Genomic DNA, 26,915 nt, shown 5'->3' with positions numbered 1-26,915 from the left:
TGCCTGGTAGAATTTTCTCAATGGTTTTTGAGGTACGAGGCAGGTTCTTATTTTTCTGGCTCATCTTATTCCCATTATGATTGATGGAATCTGAACGTAATGCCCCAAATGGCATCAATACTTTCATTTCACATCTTTTCATCTTAGGATGTTAGGGCTGAACACAAGATGGCAAAGAGGAGTGTTTGGGGCCAGATATTGTATAATGTGGTAGAAAATAGGGTGAATCTTTATGTGTGGAGTGGTTGCAGATGGAACGTCAATGCCCTAAGTAGTGGTATTCTATTTCAACCAAAGTAGATAGTGTCTATTTGTCAAAAGGAAAACTACACATTATCTTGGTGTCTATTTGTCAAGAGAAGAGCTATATAGCACCTTTAATTTGGATTGCCTTTCTGGGACCTAGTGCTAGTCAGTTCCTTGGCTCACTAGTAGGTATTCCACAGACATTCTTAGGTCTAGTAGCAGGTGCTGTTAGTGCCCTGCCTGTATCTCTTGGGCCTTAACACTTGAGTGTTTTCTGGAAGTCTTCCAGTACCCAACACCTGCACCTCTTTTCCTAACAGCTTCTCTCCTAACCTGACCCTGATATTCTGGGGAATTAACTAGTTCCCTACCGCTGTGTGTGGTAAGTATAATTTTGAAGTACGAGTTTTATATTGTTTCCTAGTCTCTCTGCATGAATAAGTCCCAGTTGACCATAGTGGTAGGTGGCTTAAAAATACATTATTTATTGATTGCCATCTCTACCTTTTCTCACTTCTCTTTCCCACATTATGTATAGCCTAACATTCTGACATAGAGAACAAAGTATGAAAGGGAAGAAGTAATGATGCCATTGGGAGCATCTGCTCCTCCCAGCATTCCATTTGCACCTTCCAAATAACCTACTTATACTTAAACCTTTGTCTAAGATTGTTTTCTGGAGGAACTCAAACTAACACAGGTGGTACATTGGGCTGACTCAGCTAAAGAGGCAGAATCTATTGCTTGCTCAAAACTGTAACAGTTCTCAATCTCAACACACTTGAGGAAGATGATAAACTTGCAAGAGAAACAGTATGACAACCCAAGATAATCCCAGGTATAGCAAGAGACAGTATAAGAAACATATGAACAGGGGCGCCTGGGTGGCGCAGTCGGTTAAGCGTCCGACTTCAGCCAGGTCACGATCTCGCGGTCCGTGGGTTCGAGCCCCGCGTCGGGCTCTGGGCTGATGGCTCGGAGCCTGGAGCCTGCTTCCGATTCTGTGTCTCCCTCTCTCTCTGCCCCTCCCCTGTTCATGCTCTGTCTCTCTCTGTCCCAAAAATAAATAAACGTTGAAAAAAAAAATTAAAAAAAAAAAAAAAGAAAGAAACATATGAACAGCAGACACAAGAGAAAGTCATTCCATTGGGAGGCAACATGCATCTGACCATTCTGACAACGTATGTTTCATTGACCCAAGTGAAACAGACAATTGCTAGCTGTCTAAGTCATTTGAGACCATAAAAGTTGTTCTATTCAGGATAAGCCATATTCTGTTTCTCACTGGATATACTGGAACAACACTTTCTTCCATGTTAAAAAAAAAAAATTGGAGGACGCCTGGGTGGCTCAGTCAGTTAAGTGTCTGCCTTTGGCTCAGGTCATGATCTTGTGATTTGTGGGTTCAAGCCCCATGTCGGGCTCTCTGCTGTCAGGGTAGAGCCTGCTCTGGATCCTCTGTCAACCCTCCCTCTCTTCCCCTTACCCACTCACTCTCTCTCTCTCCCTCTCAAAAATAAATACACTTAAAAAAAAAAGTTGGAAGTAAACTATAAACTTAGAGAAAAAGTGTAAGAATAGTAAAGGAATACCCCATACCCTTTACGTAAATTCACTTATTAACATTTGCTCCATTCACTTTAATATTTGTTCTTGTATCTATATAAATACATAGGATCTTTCATAAGGCCTATTTGACTTCTATTTCTCTTTAATGTTTTATTTGTTTGAGAGAGAGCGTGAATGGGGGAAGGGCAGAGACAGAGGATCCGAATTGGGCTCTGCACTGACAGGCTGACACCAGTGAGCCAATGCAAGGCCTGAACTCACGAACTAGGCCTGAACTTACAAACCATGAGATAATGACCTGAGCTGAAGTCAGAGGCTCAACTGAGTGAGCCACCAAGGCGCCCCTTGACTTCTGTTTTTACCACCAGCCAGCTCATAGATGATGATAGCTCATTTCATTTTTTCTGTGGGACAGGGGCTGGTGACATTTCTCTTCCTGAAAAGTCTCCAAATCAGAGGTGATGGTAATATTTGAGTAAATATTTATATTTACTCAAAAGTAAATATACTCAAATTTACTCAAAAGGAAATACTGAAGTCCTTCCAGGACATTTTTCCTTCTGATCCTTTTATTAACTGTCCTTTGGTTTTATATGGATCTATTGTCAATTTAAGAAGCTGCTTGTTTATCTGATTGGAGGTGGCATTCATACATTGGTGTCAGCTTCTGACTGACTACATTTTTAACAGAGCCAATTATAATTATTTCTTTGCACACTTGAACTCTTGCTTTGCTCTTTGATATCACCAACAGTTTTATAGCTTTAGTACAAATACATTAATTAATGCCTTCAACAAATATTTATTAAGCATTTATGTGTGCGAGGCACTGTTTTAGTCACTGACCATGTACACTGGTGAACAAAACTGGCAAAATCCCTGCTGTGCTACAGTTTATATTCTAGAGGGGTATATCAGTCAGCTATCATTGCAACAATGCTGCATAATAAATACTCCCAATGTTCTCAGTAGCTTACAATAGCAGATACTTATTTTTCGCACTCACAGGTCTGCGTATCAGATAAAATTTGGCTGATCTTGACTGGGTTTGCCAATGTTTGGCTGGACTTGGCTGAATACCAGGTTTCAGGTCAAGTTCAGGTCTGCATTACAGTCTTCAAACTGCTTATCTGAGGCACATTATTCCCATGGCGGATGACAGAAATACAAGAAAGGTGAGTAGAAATATATAATAGCCTTTTAAGTCCTCACGCCCCCCTCCCTGCTTACATCCCATTAGCCAAAACATGCCACATGAGATGTCCTACTACGTTGCACTGTAGTAGGAGGATTTGCAGAGTCACATGGTGACAGCTTGGGCAGTAAAGAACTGAAAACAATGACCCAATGACCATGATGAAGGGTGGGAGACGGAAAGCAAATAAATATATATCAATATACAAAGCAAGTTAATGACATAGAACATGAAGAGAAGGAGTAATCTTTTAGATAGGATGGTCAGGGAATGCTTTTCTGAAAAGGTGGAATTTGAGCAGAGTCCTGAAGGAAGTGAAGGAGCAAGATTAGTGGATTTCTGGGGTAAGAACATTGTAGGAAGAGAGTAAATGAAAAGGCCCCAAGGTGGGAACTTGCTTGAAGGGATCAAGGAACTTCAAGGAAGTCTGTGTAACTGGAGTAGAATTAGCAAGAGGGAAAGCAGTACAAAATGAATCCAATTCTTTTGTCAATAGATATTTAAGTTGTTTCTAATTTTTCACTGTAACAAAAGTGCTAGACTGATTGACTATCCTTACATAATGCATCTTTACCTATGTAATAAAATCTTTCTCTAGGGTTAATATCTAGAGATACAATTACTAAGTCATAGGGTATACATATATTCAAGTTTACTATTAAAAAATTGCTTTCCAAAGAATTTTTTAACCAATTTACACTCCTACTAGCAGTGCATAAAATTCCAATGTGCGGTTGATAATGTCAAACTTTTCAATACAAAAATAATCTCATTATGGTATTTAATTATACATTTTACTCTAATGTTATATTAATAATGCTACCATAATATGACTATTATAATATTTTATCATTGCTGTTTTATTTTATATTTCCCTAATTACTGGTGAAGTTGAACATTTTTTTTTATATTGTTGCCACTTGGATTTCCTTTTGGAAACTGCTTATGCAGATCCTTTGCCAATTTTTCTCTTGGGTTATTTGACCCTAACTCCTTTTTCTTTACATGGAATTTCTTTAAGTATTCTGGATATTGACCCTTTGTTGGATATACACACACACACACACACACACACACACACACACATATATATATATACACACACACACATATATATATATACATACATATATATATATATATATGTATATACATAACATCTTCCTATAGATGGGCTTATTTCATTGACTGCTTCTATTATATTTTGTAGTACAGAAGTTTTAAATTAGTCAAATTTATGAAGATTTTTCATTGTGCCTTATAAATCTCATTGTGGCTTATAAACTTCGAGGAGCACCTGGGTGCTTCAGTCCATTAAGCATAGGACTCTTGTTTTGGGTCAGGTCATAATCCTAGGGTTGTGGGATCGAGCCCTCGGCTGGGCTCCATGCTGACCATGGAGCCTGCTTGAGATTCTCTCTCTTTCCCTCTACCCATCTCCCCCCACTTACATGTGCTCTCTCTGTCTCTCCCCCAAATAAATAAATAAATAAATAAATAAATAAATAAATAAATAAATAAATAAATAAAATTAAAACTCCTAGAGGTGCTTGGGTGGCTCAGTCGGTTAACCCTCTGACTCCTGATTTAGGCTCAGGTCATGATCTTGAGGTTGGTGAATTTGACCCCTGTGTCAGGCTCTGTACTGATAGCACAGAGGCTACTTGGGATTCTCTCTCTCTCCCTCTCTCTCTGTCCCCCCCCCAAAATAAATAAATAAACTTTAAAAAAATTCACCTTTTTGTATTTTGCAAAATCTCAAACACAGAGAAGAGTTGAAAAACAGTAAAATAAATACCTTTATACCCCTCGCCTATATATACCAACTATTAATACATTTGACAATTTAACACATTGGCTTTATATTTCTATCTTTATATATACATTTTCCTTTTTGCTTAATCGTCTGAGAGTATAGAAATCATGACACTTCACCTCAAAATATTTCAGCATATCTCCTTAGAAACAAGTGTATTTCATATACATCCACAGCATCATTAATAACCCTGAGAAAAACCAAATGATTTCAATACAATCCCCAATATACTCTCTACACTCAAATTTCCCCATTTGTCAAAAAATGTTTATACATCTAAAAAAGAAATCCAGTAGATGGGAAGCCATCAAAATCCTTGAGGAGAAAGCAGGCAAAAACCTCTTTGACCTTGGCCTCAGCAACTTCTTACTCAACACATCTCCAGAGGCAAGGGAAACAAAAGCAAAGATGAACTACTGCGACCTCATCAAAATAAAAAGCTTCTGCACAACGAAGGAAACAATCAGCAAATCTAAAAGGCAACCGACAGAATGGGAGAAGATATTTGTAAATGACATATCCGATAAAGGGTTAGTATCAAAAATCTATAAAGAACTTATCAAACTCAACTCCCCAAAAAACAAATAATCCAGTGAAGAAATGGGTAAAAGACATGAATAGACACTTCTTCAAGGAAGACATCCAGATGGCCAACTGATACATGAAAAAATGCTCAACATCGCTCGTCATCAGGGAAATACAAATCAAAACCACAATGAGATACCATCTCACACCTGTCAGAATGGCTAACATTAACAACTCAGGTGACAACAGATGTTGGCAAGGATGTGGAGAAAGAGGATCTCTTTTGTGGGAATGCAAGCTGGTGCAGCCACTGTGGAAAACAGTATGGAGGTTCCTCAAAAAACTAAAAATAGAACTACCCTACAACCCAGCAATTGCACTACTAGGCATTTATCCATGGGATACAGGTGTGCTGTTTCGAAGGGACACGTGAACGCCCATGTTTATAGCAGCACTATCAACAATATCCAAAGTATGGAAAGAGCCCAAATGTCCAATGTCCATCGATGGATGAATGGATAAAGAAAATGTGATACACACACACACACACACACACACACACACACACACAATGGAGTATTACTCGGCAATCAAAAAGAATGAAATCTTGCCATTTGCAACTACGTGGATGGAACTGGAGGGTATTATGCTAAGTGAAATTAGTCAGAGAAAGACAAAAATCATATGACTTCACTCATATGAGGACTTTAAGAGACAAAACAGATGAACATAAGGGAAGGGAAACAAAAATAATATAAAAACAGGGAGGGGGACAAAACAGAAGAGACTCATAAATATGGAGAGCAAACTGAGGGTTACTGGAGGGGTTGTGGGAGGGGGGATGGGCTAAATGGGTAAGGGGCATTAAGGAATCTACTCCTGAAATCATCGTTGCACTATATGCTAACTAATTTGGATGTAAATTAAAAAAAATAAAAAATAAAATTAAAAAAATGCTCAACATCACTCATCACCAGGGAAATACAAATCAAAACCACAATGAGATACCACCTCACACCTGTCAGAATGGCTAACATTAACAACTCAGGCAACAACAGATGTTGGTGAGGATGCAGAGAAAGAGGATCTCCTTTGCACTGCTGATGGGAATGCAAACTGATGCAGCCATTATGGAAAACAATATGCAGGTTCCTCAAAAAATTAAAAATAGAATTACCCTATGACCCAGCAATTGCACTAGTAGGTATTTATCCAAGGGATACAGGTATGCTGTTTTGAAGGGGCACATGCACTCCAATGTTTATAGTAGCACTACCAACAATAGCCAAAGTATGGAAAGAGCCCAAATGTCCATCGATGGATGAATGGATAAAGAAGATGTGGTATATATATACAATGGAGTATTACTCAGCAATCAAAAAGAATGAAATCTTGCCATTTGCAACTACATGGATGAAACTAGGGGACATTATGCTAAGCAAAATTAGACAAAAATCATATGACTTCACTCATATGAGGACTTTAAGACACAGGACAGATGAACATAAGGGAAGGGAAGCAAAAATAATATAAAAACAGGGAGGGGGACAAAATATAAGAGGCTTTTAAATATGGAGGGGTTGTGGGAGGAGGGGTGATCTAAATGGGTAAGGGACATTAAGGAACCTACTCCTGAAATCATTGTTGCACTATATGCTAGATAACTTGGCTGTAAATTTTAAAAAGAAAATAAAATTTAAAAAAAAGAAATCCAGAATCAATGAATTTCATCTGTTTTATGTCTGTAGTCTCCTTCAGCTAGAACAATCCTATCACCTCCCTCTGTTCTTCATGATATTAAATCCTTGAATAGTTTGGGTCAGTTGTCTTATAGAAGGCCATGCATTCTGAATTTGTGTGACTATCATTGTATTCAAGTCAAACATTTCTAGCAAAACCCCCACACAGGTGGTGGTGTATACCTCCCACTGTTTCACATCATGAAGCACGTGATGTTAACTCATCCTTCTCTTGATGATGCCAAGCTTGACCACTTAGTTAAGATTGTGATTGCCAAATCTTCCCATTGTACATTTCCTCTTTGGAATTAATAAGTATTCAGTGGAGGGATAATATGATATACTATTCTCCCGTAACTTTTTACTTAATGATGATATACTATGATTCTTGCCTGAATTATATTGGGGATTATAAAATGATTTTCAACATCTGTCATTCCTTCTATGTTTATTGGCTGGCATATTTCTGTAAAGAAAATCTGCCTCCTCTTTTCCTTCTCCTTTCACCATTTCTCTCTTTTGTTGAATGTCACTACAAACTCATGGATTTCTTAAAAAATTCAAAGTGTTAAAATCTATTAATGTCATTATTCTTTTTTTTTTTTATAAATTTTTTTTCAACGTTTATTTATTTTTGGGACAGAGAGAGACAGAGCATGAACGGGGGAGGGGCAGAGAGAGAGGGAGACACAGAATCGGAAACAGGCTCCAGGCTCTGAGCCATCAGCCCAGAGCCCGACGCGGGGCTCGAACTCCCGGACCGCGAGATCGTGACCTGGCTGAAGTCGGACGCTTAACCGACTGCGCCACCCAGGCGCCCCTCATTATTCTTTTTGAGGCTCACATTTCCTCCAGATGGGTATGGAGGTCTTTAAAGTTTTGCTTTTCACATTAGGTCCTTACTCTCTGGACTTCCTTTTTTTTAAAAAAAAACTATGATCATGGGTCAAAGCTCTAGTTTTATGTTTTTCCCCCTGTTTAACCAGTTGCACCAACCCTACTACTTGAATAGTTCATAATTTCCTCATTTATGAATAGTTCATAGTTTCTTCATTTATTTTTTTTAATCCTACCACTATCATATATCACATTTCCACATCTCTAGATTTTCTATTCTGTCCCATTTGTTTGTTTATATCTGTGCCAACAACACACTGTCTTGACTACAATAGTCACCTCCATATAGGTTAGAGTAATTGTTTCCATCTTCTTATTTTTCAAAATTATCTTGGCTCTTTTTGATTCTTTGCAAGCAGAAGAGAATGAACTGCCCTAAATTTTAGGACCTACCTGACATTCTTCACAAAAGAACCCTACAAAAGTGTCAGACTTCCTTTGGAATTTCACTGAATCCACAGATTAATTTACATATTCAATAACTTAATGGTTCAAATAAAGAGTAGTAAGAAAGAAAAAAAATTTAAATTTCTATTTAAATTCCAGTTACCTAACATTCAGTATAATATTCATTTCAGGTGTACAATATAGTGTGATTCAACACTTCCATACACCTGGTGCTCATCACAACAAGTTCACTCCATTTAACCCATCCCCCCCGCTCCTCTCTCTGATAACCATCAGTTTATTCTCTTCAGTTAAGAGTCTCTTGGGACACCTGGGTGGCTTAGTTAGTTGAGCATCTGACTGATTCTTGATCTCAGCTCAGGTCTTGATTTCAGGATCATGAGTTCAAGCCCAACATTGGGCTCCATGCTAGGTGTGGAACCTACTAATTTTTTTTAAAAAGGAGTCTTCCTTGGGGCGCCTGGGTGGCTCAGTCGGTTGGGCGTCCGACTTCGGCTCAGATCATGATCTCGCGGTCTGTGAGTTTGAGCCCCGCGTTGGGCTCTGTGCTGACAGCTCAGAGCCTGGAGCCTGTTTCAGATTCTGTGTCTCCCTCTCTCTCTGACCTTCCCCCTTTCATGCTCTGTCTCTCTCTGTCTCAAAAATGAATAAACGTTAAAAAAATAAAATAAATAAAAATAAAAAGAGTCTTTCTTGGTTTGTCTTTTTTTTCACTTTGTTTTGTTTCTTAAATTGCACATATGATTTAAATCATATGGTATTTGTATTTTTCTGACTGACTTATTTCGCTTAGCATAATACTCTCTAGCTCCATCCATGTCATTGCAAATGGCAAGATTTCATTTTTTTTTATGGCTGAGTGCATTATAAATATATATCACATCTTCTTTATCCGTTCTTCAGTTGATGGACACTTGAGCTGTTTCCATAATTTGGCTGTTGTTGATAATGCTGCTATAAACATCAGGGTGCATGTATCCCTTTGAATCAGTATTTTTGTATCCTTTGGGTAAATACCTAGTAGGCAATTGCTGGATGGTAAGGTAGTTCTATTTTTAGAACCTTTGAGTAATCCTCACACTGTTTTCCACAGTGGTTGCATCAGGTTGCATTCTTATCAACAGTGCAAGAGGATTCCCCTTTCGCTACATCCTTGCCAACACCAGTTGTTTTTTGTGTTGTTGATTTTATCCATTCTGACAGGTGTGAGGTGTGACTTTGTAGTTTTGATTTGCATTTCCCTGATGATCAGTGATGTCGAGTAACTTCTCATGTGTTTGTTGGCCATCTGCACAGTCTTCTTTGGTAAAATGTCTATTCATGTATTCTGTCCATTTTCAATTGGATTATTCATTTTTGGGGTGTTGAGTTTTATAATATTTTGGATACTAACCCTTTATCAAATATGTCATTTGTTAATATCTTCCACCATTCTGTAGGTTGCCTTTTAGTTTTGTTGTTTCCTTAACCGTGCAGAAACTTTTCATTTTGATGAAGTCCCAATAGTTTATTTTTGCTTTTGTTTTGCTTGCCTTGAGAGGCATATCTAGAAAGAAGTTGCTATGGCGGATGTCAAATAAACTACTGTCTGTGTTCTATTCTAGGATTTTTATGGTTTCAGGTTTCATATTTAGGTCTTTAATACATTTTGAATTTTGTGTGTGTGTGTGGTATAAGAAAGTGGTCTAGTTTCATTCTTTTGCATGTTTCTGTCCAGTTTTTCCAACAATGTTTGTTGAAAAGACTGTCATTTTCCCATTGCTACTCTTGCCTCCTTTGTTGAAGATTAATTGACTATATAATCGTGGATTTATTTTTGTACTGTCTATTCTGTTTCATTGATCTATGTGTCTGTTTTTGTGTCAGTACCATACTGTTTTAATTGCTACAGCTTGGTAGTATACCTTGAAATATGGAATTATGATACCTCCAGTTTTGTTCTTCATTTTCAATGTGGCTTTGGCTATTCAGGGTCTTTTCTGGTTCCATACAAATTCTAGAATTGTTTGTTTTAGCTCTGTGAAGAATGCTGATATTATTTTGATAGAGATTGCATTAAAAGTGTAGATTGCTTTGGGTTGCATAGACATTTTAACAAATTTTTTTCTTGCAATCCATGAGTATGGAATGTCTTTCCACTTCTTTGCTTCATCTTCAATTTCTTTCTTCAGTATTTTATATTTTTTCAGAGTATAGGTCCTTCACCTCTTTTTAGATTTATTTCTAGGCATCTTGTTTTTGGTGCAATTGGAGTGATTCCTTAATTTATCTTTCTGCTGCTCCATTATTGGTGTATAGAAATGCAACAGATTTCTACACATTGATTTTGTATCCTACAATTTTACTGAATTCATGTATCAGTTCTAGCAGTTTTTTTGGTGTAATCTTTCAAGTTTTCTCTCTATGTAGTATCATGTCATCTGCAAATAGTGAAGGTTTTACTTCTTCCTTGCCTATTTAGACACCTTTTATTTCTTTTTATTGTCTGATTGTTGTGGCTAGGACTTCTATTGTTCCTGACCATAGAGTAAAAGCTCTCAGTTTTTTTTCCCATTTAGGATGATATTAGCTGTAGTTTTTTTTCATATATGGTCTTTGTTATGTTGAGGTATGTTCCCTCTAAGCCTACTTTGTTGAAGGTTTTTATCATGAATGGATATTGTACTTTGTCAAATTATTTTTCTGCATTTATTGCAATGATCATAGGGTTTTCTTTTTTCTTTTTTAAATGTTTACTTACTTATTTTGAGAGAGAGAGAGAGAGAGAGAGAGTGGGAGAGGGGCAGAGAGAGAGAATCCCAAGCAGCTTTGCACTGACAGTGCAGAGCTCAATGTGTGGTTCAAATTCACCAACTGTGAGATCACAACCTGCACCAAAATCAAGATTCGGATGCTTAACCGACTGATCATATGGTTCTTAGTCCCATGATCATATGGTTCTTAGCCTTTCTTTTATTAATCTGGTGTATCATGTTGATTGATTTGTGAATATTGAACCACGCTTGCAATCCAGGAATAAATTCCATTTTAATATTCTACTTATGTCAATGGACAGATCATCTAAACAGAGAATAAAAAAGGAAACAATAGCTTTGAATGACATATTGGACCAGATGGACGGACTTAGCAGATATATTCAAAATATTTCATCCTAAAACAGCAGAATACACTCTCTTTTCAAGTCCACATGGAGTATTCCCTAGAATAGATCACACGTTATGTCACCAAACAGGTCTCAACAAATATAGAAAGATTGAAGTCATAACATGCAACTTTTCTGACCACAGTGCTATGGAACTAGAAATAAACCACCAGAAAAAAATTTGGAAAAATCACATATATATGGTAGTTAAAGAAAATCCTATTAAGAATGAATGGGTCAACCAGGAAATCAGAGAAGAAATTAAAAAAACACACGGAAACAAATGAAAATGAAAACACAATGGTCCAAAACCTTTGGGACGGCAGCAAAAGCAGTCTTAGTACATCCAGGTATTGCTGGATAGAATTGCTACATAGAAGCAAGAAAAATCTCAAATAAACAATCTAAACTTAAACCTAAAGGATCTAGATAATGAACAACAAATGAAGCCTAAAGCCAGCAGAAAGAAGGAAATAATAAAGATGAGAGCAGAGAAAAATGGTATAGAAACTAAAAAAAAAAAAAAAAAAAAAAAAAATAGAACAGGGGCGCCTGGGTGGCTCAGTCGGTTAAGCATCTGACTTCGGCTAGGGTTATGATCTCATGGTTCGTGAGTTTGAGCCCCACGTTGGGCTCTGTGCTGACAGCTCAGAGCCTGGAGCCTGCTTTGGACTCTGTGTCTTCCTCTCTCTTGGCCTCTCCCCCGTGCGCACTCTATCTCTCTTTCAAAAATAAATAAACATTTAAAAAATTAAAAAAAATAGAACAGATTGATGATACCAGGAGCTAGTTCTTTGAAAGAATTAATAAGATAGACAAACCTCTAGCCAGACTTATCAAAAAGAAAAGAGAGGGGCGCCTGGGTGGCGCAGTCGGTTAAGCGTCCGACTTCAACCAGGTCACGATCTCACGGTCTGTGAGTTCGAGCCCCGCGTCGGGCTCTGGGCTGATGGCTCAGAGCCTGGAACCTGTTTCCGATTCTGTGTCTCCCTCTCTCTCTGCCCCTCGCCCGTTCATGCTCTGTCTCTCTCTGTCCCAAAAATAAAAAACGTTGAAAAAAAAAAATTTAAAAAAAAAAAAAGAAAAAAAAAAAAAAAGAAAAGAGAAGGGACCCAAATAAAATCAGAAATGAGAGAAGACAAATAACAACCAACACCAAAGAAACAAATTTTAAACAACAAAATATGCTTGAGTAACATATCTATAATATGTTATATTATATATAAATATATAAAAATATATAATACACAAACCAATTATATAATCTATAATGTACAGACTACTTTAGCAGTTCTTTTCATTCCTGATACTATTTATTTATAGTTTTTCTTTTTTTTCTTAATTAGATTTGCTTATAGTTTGTCCTTTGTTTTATTGTTTTCCAAAGAGCTAGGTTTTAGGTTGTTTGAACTTAAAAACTTTTTCATATTTTACTGTTTACTTAAAAAATTTTTTCTTTCTTCTCCTTTTGGTTTATTTAGTTATTCTTTTTCAGGTCCATGAGTTGACTGCATAGTTATTTATTTTAAACTATTTTTCATTTTTTATTTTACATAAATGCACCTGTGGGGTTTTATGGTAGCCATTCTTTTATTGTTTAGTTCTAGATATTTTGTCATTTCCACTGTGATTGCCTTTTTACTCATGAATTTTTTAGGGAGCATTTTTTAGTTCTCAAAAGCATATAGAATTTTTAAAAAATTATTATTTTTATTGAATTATAATTTGATGTCATTGAGTTCAAGAAACACAGACTGATTTATAGCCTTTTATTTTTTTTCAACGTTTATTTATTTATTTATTTATTTATTTTGGGGGGGGGACAGAGAGAGACAGAGCATGAACGGGGGAGGGGCAGAGAGAGAGGGAGACACAGAATCAGAAACAGGCTCCAGGCTCTGAGCCATCAGCCCAGAGCCTGACGCGGGGCTCGAACTCACGGACCGCGAGATCGTGACCTGGCTGAAGTCGGACGCTTAACCGACTGCGCCACCCAGGCGCCCCTATAGCCTTTTAAATTTGTTGAAACTTTCTTTCAGACATATTACTTGGTCAATTTTTGCAAATATTCTAGATATACCCCAGAATAAAATATTTTCTCTTTTTATTTAGTGTACTATTTAGATTTTTTTAAATTTATTGAGCTTTTTATTTTAATGACTATTATATTTTTTTTATATAATTACTATTATATTTTTTATTTTAATGACTTATATTTTTCATTTCTATGATTTCCATCTATTTTTGTTTCATAGTTTGGGGTCATTTTTTATAATCTATGATTCTGTCATATATCTCTTCATGTAGCCTAAGAATATTTAAAGTCTCTATAATACTATGCTCCAAATTAATCTGAAATGAATCCATATTCTGATTGTGGACTTCGAATTTTTTCTGAACATTTCTTTACATGTTTGGAATTCCTGTTTGCAGGCACAAAGTTTTTTGTTGTTGTCTCTTGTTTCTTTCTCTCCTTTTATGTTCATACCATCCAATGGGTTTGGGTTTCCTTTCTTTAGCCAAGTTCCCCAGTCCAGACTCAGGTCTCATAAATATGATATTTCAGATTTCTTGTTCTGCTATGTTGTCAGGGAATGTTACAGAGCCAGTTAATGAACGAATGGCCTGCTCAATTGAGCAAGGGTGTGTTTGTGTCCTTTTACCTCTTCGAGTGTATGGTTCCAAGTAAGCTGTAGTCCCAGTCAGTCCTTGGCAGCTTTCCATAAGTCCCTAGTTTGAGCTAGAGTCATGAACCTACCTCTAGTCCATGTCTTGAGAAGCACTTTAACTCTTTTCACCCTACAGGAGTTGTCTTGCTGTTTACTTCCATATTACTTTTGGACTTTGAGCTCATTAAATCTATGGCTTAACTCAAATTACGGCCTTGTGTTTTGGTCATTTTTCTGCTCTGTGAAAATGCTTGTCTTGTTTTGACCTGGCTATACTTCTCAATCTATCTTTCTCCCTCCCGCCCTGTCCCACCTTCTCCCTCACTCTCCCTCTCCTTCTCCCTCCATTTCATCTATCAGGCAATGTATTTGGAGCAGAGGGAAGGTATGGAAGGGTGATTTACTGAGCTATCTTATTGGAAATCCACTTAAGCTTTTTAAGGAATTTTCTACAAGCAAAGACAGAGAAAGAAGAAAATAGAGCATTCAGCTTCTAAAGGAGCAATGAAAGGTTGTCTCTATTTTTTTAAGTTTATTTATTTATTTTGAGACAGAGAGAGTAAGTGGGGTAGGGGAAGAGAGAGAGGGAGAGAGAATCCCAAAGCAGGCTCTGCACCATCACGCAGAGCCTGATGCAGGGCTGGAACTCACAAACCATGAGATCGTAACCTGAGCCAAAATCAAGAGTCAGATGCTTAATTGACTGAGCCACCCAGGCGCGGCAGGTTGCCTGTTTCTTATAAGAGTATTATTCTCTGCTAGCAAAGTAGAAAACTTGGTTATAATGACTATCCATTATCTCCTAATAGTCAGGGCTTTTACAGTTACTTTCTTTTGTTTTCTTTTTTAATTTTTTAATGTTTATTTAATTTTGAGAGAGAGAGAGAGAGCGGGGAAGGGGCAGAGAGAGGGGGAGACACAAAATCTGAAGCAGGCTCCAGGCTCTGAGCTGTCTGCACAGAGCCCCATGCAGGGCTCAAACCCACGAACCGTGAGATCATGACCTGAGCCAAAGTCAGATGCTTAACCAACTGAGCCAACCAGGTGCCCCTTTATGGTTACTTTCTTATGATTTAACATCTTCCACTCTCACTCAGACCTACTTCCTTCTTCTTACCCCACTTAAAACTTCCGGTTCCTGAAGAGTCATCAGTACTTAGCTCACTGTCAGTTTAGTCTTACAATTAAAGTAGTAAAACTGAATTATAAATAAAGCTTATCAATTCAATGAATCCTTCATTCATCAATGTGTGGAGTATGCTTAGTGTGTGAGGGGCGTGGGAAGATGAGGAGCTGGACTTCAATACACGTGTGTTCTTACAACCAAAGTCTCAGGAATAGCCTGAGGAGCCTCTGAAATGAGGCCCCCTGTGGTAAGGAGGCACCAGTCATTCTGCCATAACTAAGGCCACCTGTTAGGAAGAGGAGCCAACATGGAGAGTTTTCTAAGGTAGGGTCAAAATGAAGTGTGTGTATATATGCGTCTGTGTCTGTGTGTGTGTCTGTGTGTGTATATGGGTGTCTGTATGGATGGGTGCACATAAGCACATGCTGCTAAACTCCTATCCTTAGGAATAAAAGCTAAGGTATTAACCTAATGGGCTTTCAGTTACTATCTGGGAATGTTAGGGCATTTCTAATCAGGGACCAGGATTATAAAACCTACATAAATTATGGGGTGCCTGGGTGGCTCAGTCGGTTGAGTGGCCGACTTCGGCTCAGGTCATGATCGCACAGCTCGTGAGTTCAAGCCCCACCGTTGGGCTATGTGCTGACAGCTCAGAGCCTGGAACTTGCTTTGGATTCTGTGTCTCCCTCTCTCTCTGCCCCTAACCCACTTGCATTCTGTCTCTGTCTCTCTCATAAATAAGTAAATAAAAACATTAAAAAAAAACACTACATGAATTGTAAGAACCACTCAAATAAAATTATCTTAAAAAGGCAAAAAAAACAAACAAAAAAAAACCCAAAAAACCCTACATAATTGCTCCATGCTGTTATGTTTGTTTTCTACAGAAGTTACCAGTAAATCTTTAAATTAAACCAAAAGGACCCAAAAGCTTATCTTTAAGAGCAGAAAGGGGTTCAAGCTGGGCACTATAGTCCATTCCACTGCCAGGTTGGGGGAGAAGTATGCACCTCAACCAGTAGAGTAGTAGTGGCAGCTACTAAAGGAATAAAGAACAAAATGAATGTCAGGGACTTTCTGCATGGAATGAGGTCTGGGTTTGAAAGGGATCTTTAGCCATTGAAAGACCTATGTGATTGCCTTACTTAGTTTTATGGGGTAAAACCTTTTAACTTGGTCCACATCTATATACTTAGGCCGAAGAAAGCCCTTTAGCCTCATTTGGCTCATTAAAACAAAACTGAGTAACAGGAATCAAAAGAGTCACAGGCCTATCAAAAATCTGATGGAGTCTGTGGCTCTCTTCACAGAAAAGGGCATCCACAAATTTTGTGCACAGTTTCAGAAGTTTGTGGAGGCCTGGTTAAGATATCTCTCAGCCTAGGGAGAAGCAGTGGGTTCACATAATAGACTGTAAAGGTTTCAAATGACCAGTCCTCATAGGAAATTGGACCTCATGGATTCCCCAGAACCCACCTCCCACCCCAGCACCTTTCAGTACCTATGGATGATAAGCATTATTTCTACTGATGTTTATTCCATTGCTGGCAATGATCTGCAATTCAGATTCAACAGTATAGGCCACGTATAATAAAGAAAAGAAATTTTCAAGCAGAATTAGATGATATCTTTCTCTAGATGGCATCTTCCTCTAGATGACATCTTTCTCTATGGGTCATTCTGCTCTGTAAGATCCCTGATGCCCAAAGACATCTCTAATCCACACACTGCACCTACTGCTAGTTTCTTTCATTCGTGATTCTAACCACAGATGTTTTATCTTAGAAATTTTTTCTTGGGGAGCCTGGATGGCTCAGTTGGCTAAGTGCCCAACTTTGGCTCAGGTCATGATCTCACAGTTAGTGAGTGCGAGCCCTGCATCAGGCTCCATGCTGATGGCGCGGAGCCTGCTTGGGATTCTCTCTCTGCCCCTCTGATTCTCTCTCTCTCAAAAATAAATAAACTTAAAAAAATTTTTTTTCTTAAATGGATTTTTATTATTTTCTTTTATTTCTATAATACATATTTTGGGTCCAGTGCACACAAAAGATAGCTTTACTGCTATCTCCTTCAATAGCATGGACATGACATTAGGAGAGTTTCCTAGAATCTACACAATCATTTCCAACTCAGCCCCTCTTCTGTTTTTAAAACAAGCAGTAGTTGGGTTTTCCTATCACCATCACGGTTCTGCTTCGGGGGCTGTTTTCTCTTCCTCAGTTGGAGCTTCTATATCAGACCTTAACCCTTCATCTTCAGCAGGTAATTCTTTGGTCACTGGACCAACCCCCAGCCTTGACTTCTCCGTGGGACTCGCGGTGACATTTTGATCAAGGGGAGGAAATCTGAAAGTTATGTAGTTGAGGAAGGACATGATCCCTAAAGGAGGAGAAGAATTTGAGGTGAGTTTCAGTAGACAGATGGTCTTTTGGCTTTCAAAATTCTTAGTGATGCTTTAGAAGAGGTTCTAAAGACCTCTTCTTAGTGAAGCCAACCCTTCTCTCCCCCAGCACAGTTACTTTACCCTCCTGTGCTCCCATTGCATTATCTCACATGGTGAAGACAAAGCTTGAACCTCCTAGATTCAAATGATAGTTCCACAACTTTCTGTGTGGTCTTAGGCAAGTCAGTCAACCTGTGCCTGCCTCAGTTAATGGTAGAACAGGTTACTAAATCCAGGTTTCCAGACTTCAAAATCCATACTTTCTTTGCCATACCACTCTGCCTCTCCATGTATAAATGTTCCGGATAGGAACAGTCATTTCTTCTATTTCTCCTAAATTCTACCTTGCCTTCAAGAAGTGGTTTCTTCTTCTATCCTTCTAGCAAAAGACAGGGGACTGACTCACCAGAAAACGTGAATAAGAAGTCACTCCACCAATTAATATGATAGGCCCATAGGAGATCTGGCTCCAAGGCATCCTTAGTATGCCTGTAAACCTGTGCCAGAAACAGGATAAGGCAGAGGAGCAAGGAGATGGCTAGGACCAAAAGAAAAGATGTCACAACCCATCAGTGTCTTCAGTCTTCCTTGACCACGCACCCCCCCCAAGTCTTCTTCTACCTCCACGCCATATGCACAGCAAGATTAAAATTTAGGGCTTGACCAATATGGGAAAGAGAAAGGGGCCTCTCCCTTCCCCCTGGTATAAGTCAGTTAAAGTGTGTTTTATGCAGTAAGACAGGGCCGGAAGCTGGCAACTTGATGTGATACTGAAGAAGAGGAAAGGGACAAGAAAAAGAGAATAAAAGCCCCACAGAGAATCTTGATTCATTTGACAGTTTTACCCTGGCATTTCCCTGCCAGTCTAGGTCTGTACCTGAGATGAAGCTCAGTATGGATATCTTCAGATCGAAGTTGGTGTTCGTACTTCCTCTTCTAGGCAGGCAAGAGTTGATGAGCCAGCCAAGGGCAACGAGTATGGAGAAGATAGAGATGAGGAAGAAAGTCCTGGAATATTGAAGGTAATCTGCCAAGGAGAATGAGAAAGGAAAGGCTTGGGTAGTCCAGCAGGGGGCCAGCAAGGTCTGGGTAGTCCAGCAGGGTTTTCTTAAGAAAACCAGATAGAGTCTTAGAAAAGGGAGTGAGGACTAGGGAGGATGAAACAGAGCTTACTATGTGGCGTCCAGGGCATAAATAAGGATCTTATTTCCCAGATTTTCTTTTTAATTTTTCAAGTTTATTTATTTATTTTTGAGAGAGAGAGAGAGAGAGAGAGCACATGCATGGGAAGGGCAGAGAGAGAGAGAGAGAGAGAAAGAGAATCCCAAGCAGGCTCTGAGCTATCAGCGCTGAGTCCCACATGGGGCTAGAACTGTGAGATCATGACCAGAGCTGAAATGAAGAGTCAGACACGTAACTGACTGAGCCACCCAGGTTCCCGTTTCCCAGCTTTTCACTGATACTTGGAATTTATTTACTGTGAAGGCAAAGCCTTCATTATAAAACTAAACATACAAATAGTTCTGGGTGCGTTAACACATTAACCTAGATGTAAACTAGCTTATAGGAAACATGACTCTAACATCACAACACAGATTAAACCATTTTCTTGTTCCTAATTCTAATTCTAAAAGTAATACATGGGGGCATGTGGGTGGGTCAGTCGGTTAAGCATACGACTTTGGCTCAGGTCATGATCTCACAGTTCGTGGGTTCGAACCCTGCCTGGGGCTCTGTGCTAACAGCTCAGAGCCTGGAGCCTGCTTCAGATTCTGTGTCTCCCACTCTCTCTGCCCCTCCCCTGCTTGTGCTCTGTCTCTCAAAAATAAATAAACATTAAAAACATTTTTTAAATAAATAAAAGTAATACATGTTCAATATAAGGAAGAAAATCAGCCACAAGCCCACTACCTAGAGGCAGCTACTACTGCTAGCATTTTATGTTATTTCTTTCCAGTATTTTTCTACCCTCTGTACTGAGTGGATATGATACTGCATATCAAGTGAATTTTTTCTTAAGATTATATGGTAAGATTATCCTCCAAATCACCTGTTGTAAACATCATTTTCATTTTTTTTTTAATTTTTAAAAATGTTTATTTATTTATTTTTGAGAGAGAGAGCGAGGCTCAAGCCCACGAACCAGGAGATCAAGACCTTAGCTGAAATCGAGAGCTGGTTACTTAACTGAGGCACCCAGGCACCCCTGTATACATCATTTTTAATGGCTACCAAGGAGCTTATCATATTAACATATTTTACTTAATGACTTAACTGTTTTTGGACAGGTAGTTTGTTTCTATTTGTTTTTTCTCTTCCAAGTAGATCTGGCTTGTACAGGCCTTATCTTGCATTTGACCACAAAACGACGTCCATTTACTTGAACTCCTCTCTTGTAAGATTTCAAGCCTGAATTTTCTGGATTGTAGGAATTTCAATCCCTAAAAATATCTTTCTTTTTTTTTTTTTCTTTCCTGAGAGTCCCTCAAGGTCCTGCGTCACATTTGCTCAGGGACAGGCCTGCTAACATCCTTTTGTTCCAAAGCCCTTACCCAAATGCCATAACGCCACTTCTCTCATCTCCTGGCTCAAGATCTCTGCTCTCTGCAGATTGGATGTTGGTAAGAGAGAAGGGGCATGCTAAACATTGCTTTTTCCTAACATCTCCCTAATATCAAGCAGATCCTTCCCTTAACTCCCACAGCAATGTTTTAAGATACATGCACCTGATGTTTATAGCAGCGTTACCTACAATAGCCAAATTATGAAAACCGCCCAAGTGTCAAGTATCTATCGATTGATGAATGAATAAAGAAGATGTGGTATGTATGTATGCACGCACACACACACACACACACACACACACACACACACACAGCAGAATATTACTTAGCCATAAAAAGGAATGAAATCTTGCCATTTGCAATGACATGGATGGAGCTAGAGAGTATTATGTTAAGTGAAATTAGTCAGAGAAAGAAAAATACCATACGATTTCACTCACATGTGGAATTTAAGAGACAAAACAAACAAGAAAAGAGAAGCGAAGAGGCATACGAAGAAATAGACTCTTAACTATGGAGAATAAATGGATGGTTACCAGAGAGGAGGTAGTTGGGGGATGGATTAAATAGGTGACGGGGATTAAGGAGTGCTCTTGTTGTGATGAACACCGGGTGATGTATGGAAGTGATGAATCACTAGATTGTACACCTGAAACTAATATTATTCTGTATTTTAACTAACTGGAATTTAAATAAAAACTTGGAAAAAAAAAGAAATAGAGGATAACACACGATTGCGAGTAAATATAGTTCTTCTGATACTGCAGACCCTGCAATGTCTTCAGTATCCTTTAGGGGGTGCCTCCTTGTCTAGCTTTTTTCCTTTCTTAAGCCAGATGGGCTCTACCACTAAAAGTTCTCTCAGAACTTTTATGTCTGAGAATCACAGTCCGGCTTCCAGGTAACCCAGAGAGAAGAAAATATGTTAAAGCTTATCCCAATTTAAGATTTGACTCTTAAGTTTTACTTCGTTCTCTAGAACTCACCACTTACATCATCAATAATAGGAAAGTCCATGAAAAGAAACCACACCCCTACCCACAGAGGTGAGTTGTTCTGTGGCCCAAACAAATTAGCCACATTAAAACATGATGACCCCAAAGCAACACATTTTCTGAAACCTGGGTTTCAGAATTAGCAGGATATGTAGCCAGTAAGAACCATCAGCCTACATTGAGCTTCATGAAGCCCAGTGTGATAGGCATCGTTCATGGTATTTAGCCCACTGCCCCCAACTAGACCTAGTAGCCCTTGCCTATAGTCCCCTGACTATAGCTAATTGGACCAAGGAATGGGCTCTGACCCATATTGGACTAATTTGATTCTTATGCTTGGAAATTTGGATTTGAGACTGATTCATGTTAATTTCCTCTTTTGCTTGTTTGAGCCAAGAAGATACAAAGCTAGACTGGGATCTCACTTTTTAGGATTTGCACACTAACAAGAGAAACTGAGCTGTAGTGACAAAGTGTAAACTAAGATGAGTGACAATGCAGCTCTAGAGAGACTGAGTGACTGGCAGGCTTGATTTTCTTCATCAGAGACCCCGGTCTTGTCTGGAATTTCCTAAGGTACAGCAAACTTCCTGCCTTTGGGAGTCTATGAGATTCTTCTGAATAAATAAGTTCACTCTATAGCTTATACTAGTTCAAATGAAATCTGATCATTAAAACACAAAAGTGCACTAAGATATTCAGTGTAAGTTCTGTCTAAGATATGTTACAGCCCGCCTTTCCTCCACCATGAGAGGAAGAATTGACTTCATGTTTTTCTTACAATCTTCTCTATTTTGGCTCCTTATCTCCTGAAACCACATGAACAAGATCACTCACAACTCCAAAGGAACAACTGAAGATTTGCAGCATAGAATAATCTCACCCCAAAAGGAAGCAAGTCTACTAGTAATAATTATATACAACTAATTATCTGACCAAACTAAACACTTAACTCCATAGTATAAAATGGCTGCACATTTGGTTAACTTCATAGTTTTTTTCCTAATTCATTGAACAAAACAAAACAAACATCCTAAAGCTGAATTCAAGTCTCCATCTCCTATAAAACCAAAAGCTATTTCAGCTTTTAAACATCAGTTTTTACAGTAGCTTACTTGTCAAAGTTTCAAAGATCTTAGGACCTATGTTACAAAAGGCCCTACTTGTCAGTAAGAAGTTTTGGTCCAGGGAAAGAGAAGTGCCCTAGATATAAGGAACACCCACGTAGGTCACATGTATCAAAACACTGCTGAAGATTTCCTTAGTAATATTCTTTTATGGCCTTAGGTTGCAGGAATAGCAAGGCAAACCTCCCAGTTTGCTAAAGGCAATGAAGCTAATGCCCTGGGAAGAGAGGGGATGTCATTCTCAATTTGGAGACTAAGAAGCCCACATCACGCGAAAAGCTTGATAAGATCCTTGCTGGTGTTCTCAGGATCATCCCAGTCAGTGATTCTGTACTTCAGAGCACCATCAGGTAAGACATAAAAGCTACCAAGACTGGAAGGGATACTACCATACTGGAAAGCAGTAATGATTCTCAGTGAATTGGGAACACTCACCATTCAGTAGTTTGGGCTGGGCAAGATCTCCTTCTATTGTTATGAAAGTAAAACTTGGTCCAGGAGGTTTTGGAAAGTGAGAGGGCCAGGGCTATAAGCCACCTTGCTCTTGTGAACAAATAAGCTTAGTTAACACTAGATGCTCTTTTCCTTTACAGCTGTTGACACTCTGGAAGGAATCAATGGGGAAGCCAAGATGACGTGAGAAGAAAGAAGCATAGGAGAGAAGCCAGCCATAGGAAAAGCTAAGCACCTAGTACTCAGCTGTGCCAAAGAGATTTGGGGGTGGGATTCCTCTTACTGCACCCTAGGTCCTTCAGCAAAAATCAAAGCCAGAATAGGGAGACAGTGCTCCGAAAGGGCTAGCTCCTTTTAACTATGAAGGAGCCAGACTGAGTGAGTGCAGGTGGGGTGTGGCTATGGATTTTGAGAATGAAGAAGGTGCTGCTGAGGAGTCAGCCCACTTATTTAGTCAGATCTAAACCTCCATGTTGTTGCCATAAGGCCAAGACAAAACTTTTATTCCAGTCACATAAGGCCAGGACAAAACTTCCCCAGCCTCATGGAAAAGAAGGTGGTTTTGGAATGGAAAAGATGGAGACCTAGCACCTGGGAGAGGAGGCTGTGAAATCAACTTAAGATTTAGGTTCCTCACACAGCTTGGCCTTGTTTATTGTGCAATGGTTCTCAGGCCCTGGCTTGGAGGGTCCACTGCTTTGACTAAAAGACCTAATCTTCTTTCTCCACAGTCTTCCAAATGGTCCAACCTACTCTCTATGGCAAAACATTCCTTTATATTATGGTTTGATCTCACCTATGCTACAGGGGAGTTAACAGAAGGGTCTGTTCCACACTTGAGACCTAGAATAAAAGTGAAGGATGGTGTCCCCTACTCCCCACCCCTTCTCCATTCTGTTAGCAACTGCTACAGCAGAGAGGCTATCAATCATCTAGAACCAGGTGAAATCAGAGGCAGAGGCACAATGGCCTAATGTAACTCCACGACAGAGGAACATGAACACACACATTCTTGAGCCCATCTTAGAGAGTCCCCATGAAACTCACAGAAATGACATTACTGCTTTCCAGTAGGGTAGTATTCTTTCCAGTCTTAGTAGCTTTTATATCCTACCTGATGGTGCTCTGAAGTCAAGAATCATTGACTGGGATGATCCTGAAAACACCTTTCCATGGGAAAGGGGGCTAAATTCTTGCAATTAGTAGGTAAAAGTTTAAAGTTCTTGAATTTGGACAATAGTGTTTTGGGCAGTAGTAACATAACAGATTAGTGAGAGCTGAACACACTCATAACATTTGGGAAATTCATTATGAGAACTGCGGACTACTTACTGATCCTAGAATTAGAACTTAGTTAACGTTGCAAACAGGATAGATACTTGACTTAAAATTGTGTACTTAAAGGACTCAGTTGACCACCTCTAAATCATTAACAGTTGGCCTCATAGGTAATATCCAGGTTCTGAGAAATAAACTATTTGCTACTGTAAGTGACAAAATTCCAAGACTCTCATTCATTAAAATTTTAATAATCTTCAAGTCCTAAATTTTAACCTGGGCATGATTACATAAATATTGCAGTTTAATTTTTATGCCTGTATCTTTTACTCCATTTCTCTAGAAATGGAATTTGTGAGTGTAAATCTCTGGATACACATAATCATATTGCTTTGGTTATAGCCATTTACATGGTCCCCAGTGTATATGAGAGTGTCCAGCATTGTGTATCATCATTTAAAAATCTCTGCTAGGGGCGCCTGGGTGGCGCAGTCGGTTAAGCGTCCGACTTCAGCCAGGTCACGATCTCGCAGTCCGTGAGTTCGAGCCCCGCGTCGGCTCTGGGCTGATGGCTCAGAGCCTGGAGCCTGTTTCCGATTCTGTGTCTCCCTCTCTCTCTGCCCCTCCCCCGTTCATGCTCTGTCTCTCTCTGTCCCAAAAATAAATAAACGTTGAAAAAAAAAAATTTAAAAAAAAAATAAATAAATAAAAATCTCTGCTAATGTCGCGTTTGAAAAATCTTATCTTACTGTTCATTTGATTTGCCTTTCTTTAATGATTTATTATGGTTAAAATAGTTTTACCTATGTTTACTAAACATTTTTAGTTTTTGTTCTGTGAATTGTCTGGTTATCAAGAATTTATTTGAGGGGCGCCTGGGTGGCTCAGTTGGTTGGGCAACCAACTTCAGCTCAGGTCATGAACTCATGGTTCATAGGTTTGAGCCCCGCATCGGGCTCTGTGCTGACAGCTCAGAGCCTGGAGCCTGCTTCGGATTCTGTGTCTCCTCTCTCTCTGCCCCTCCCCCACTTGTGCTCGGTCTCTCTCTATCAAAAATAAATAAAATATTTTAAAAATTTTAAAAAAAGAATTTATTTGAGTATTTGCCTTTTTATTAATAATATACATTTTAAAATATTAAGGCCATTAGCCTTTTATCTTTCATATTTGTTGCAAATATTTTCTTTAGTTTTTCTTTTAAGTTGAAGGTGCACTTGAATTGTCTGCCTGCCTTTGATTTTAGTTCCTTCTCAAGATCTTGTGTTTGGGTCCTGCCCTTGAGTTCCACATGTCATAGATGCTTCAGCTCAGGTCTGAGCCTAGGTGCAACCCCTCCAACCCCACATCCAGCATCTGGAGCCTCTGCTTATCTGTATCTCTTGTGGATAATGGGAAAACTGTTTCGTGTAGTTCTGTCTTTCCTCTAAGTGTTGCTTCTGATTGAAAAACTCATGCATATGGTATCTTCTAGCCCTAGAAACTTATTTTTCAATGTTTTATATTGCATTTTCAGATCTGCTTAAGTTCACATAAAATTTGACATTAATAATTTACTCTAAATAGCTAGCATTTGTTATACACCCTTATCTGACATGCATTTACATTCTCTTCTACTGTTGGCAGAAGAACACACTGACCTTAAAAATTAAATCTGATGGAGGCTGAGACACCTTGCTTTGTTTCCCGGTTATGATCAATTACATCTATTTCTGCAAGTGATGTTAGAATAACCAACCATACTGCTTCACAGGGACAGCTTATAAAGGCCCAATGGGTTCTTCCCAGAAAGTAAAGAGAGTATCAACTACTGAGTTGGGAAAGGTTACACTGAGAACACCAAAGAAAAGGATGGCTACATTCACAATTTGGCTGAGATCCATCCTGGACTTGGAGAAGTGAGGGCAAAGAGATCTTGGAGGAGGAAAGATGAAGGGCCAACATGGCAGAAAGCTCTGGAACTGTGGGGCCTGTGGTGTTTAATTTGGTGGAACTCACAGGGTGGTTTGGGTGTGTGGCTCCAGCACAGCTCATAGTTGCATGTGATCCAGAGTCCTGCGTAGAGCTCAAAGCCATTCTTGGTCACCAGGAACCTCACCCAGTTCAGTGGGGACATGCAGATCACCATTAGGAAACCAAAACCACACAGGCTGCCACAGAACGTTCGGATGTAGATGTGTGTCTGATTCACATGCTGCTGCCGCCTCTGGGGTGGCATTGAGGCATTCGGATATTTGTTGACGGGGAGGGTAGGCTACAAGGATGAGGGAAATATTGCCTACCCAAAAAGATAACCATTGATCCCCAGGGGCTCCTACTCATCTCTACCTTAAGTGTCTCCATGTGGGCTTGATCTGTGGCTGTCTATCCCTACCCAGGGTGATCTTTTCTCTTTCTTTAGGATACTCTATCTAGACCCACCTTTAAGTAAGTCTTCTTCCTCCCATCTGACCTACAATTAGGTACCTCCTCACCCTTTGGTAGTGCCGGTTCCCCTTAATTTTGGGAACCTTAGGATTATAGAAGGTCAAGGCCATTTGTTCCCTGCTCTCCATCTTGGCAGCCAGTTCGCTTTGTAACTGCCACGGAATTTGTCTCAGCACCTCCCACATGTGCTGGCAGCATCAAAACAGGCCAGAACCCATGGCACAGATTCCATGTCCGTTTGATATTCTGGGTCTAATCAGATCAGGAACAAATCATCACATTTTAATCAAGTGCAT

The 26,915-nt window shown here is 39.2% G+C and overlaps 2 protein-coding genes across 3 annotated transcripts in view; both read right to left on the bottom strand.

The window, feature by feature from the left end:
• The window catches only part of LOC147580318 (transmembrane protein 202-like), a 68,667-nt gene that overhangs the window by 21,741 nt on the left and 20,011 nt on the right, over positions 1-26,915 (bottom strand). Inside the window, exon 1 of one of the 2 annotated variants that reach the window (XM_086711156.1) lies at positions 26,614-26,708. The exons of the other annotated variant lie outside the window; for it this stretch is intronic. The gene's annotated coding sequence lies outside the window, so the exon portion shown is untranslated. Of the gene's footprint in view, positions 1-26,613; positions 26,709-26,915 lie in introns of those variants that run through there. 2 annotated transcript variants of the gene reach the window in all.
• TMEM202 (transmembrane protein 202) lies at positions 13,555-26,804 on the bottom strand. The gene is made up of 5 exons (XM_025919175.2): positions 26,667-26,804; positions 26,191-26,446; positions 18,656-18,805; positions 18,185-18,316; positions 13,555-17,714 (listed from the first exon to the last, which is right to left on the bottom strand). The coding sequence occupies exons 1-5, from the start codon at positions 26,802-26,804 to the stop codon at positions 17,518-17,520; spliced, it is 873 nt and encodes a 290-aa protein (XP_025774960.2). The 3' UTR covers positions 13,555-17,517.

Source organism: Puma concolor, chromosome B3, assembly GCF_028749965.1.
Source record: "Puma concolor isolate L17-30 chromosome B3, mPumCon1.1.hap2, whole genome shotgun sequence".
Classification (NCBI taxonomy): Eukaryota; Metazoa; Chordata; class Mammalia; order Carnivora; family Felidae; genus Puma; species Puma concolor.
This window is presented reverse-complemented; position numbering and strand designations above follow the sequence as displayed.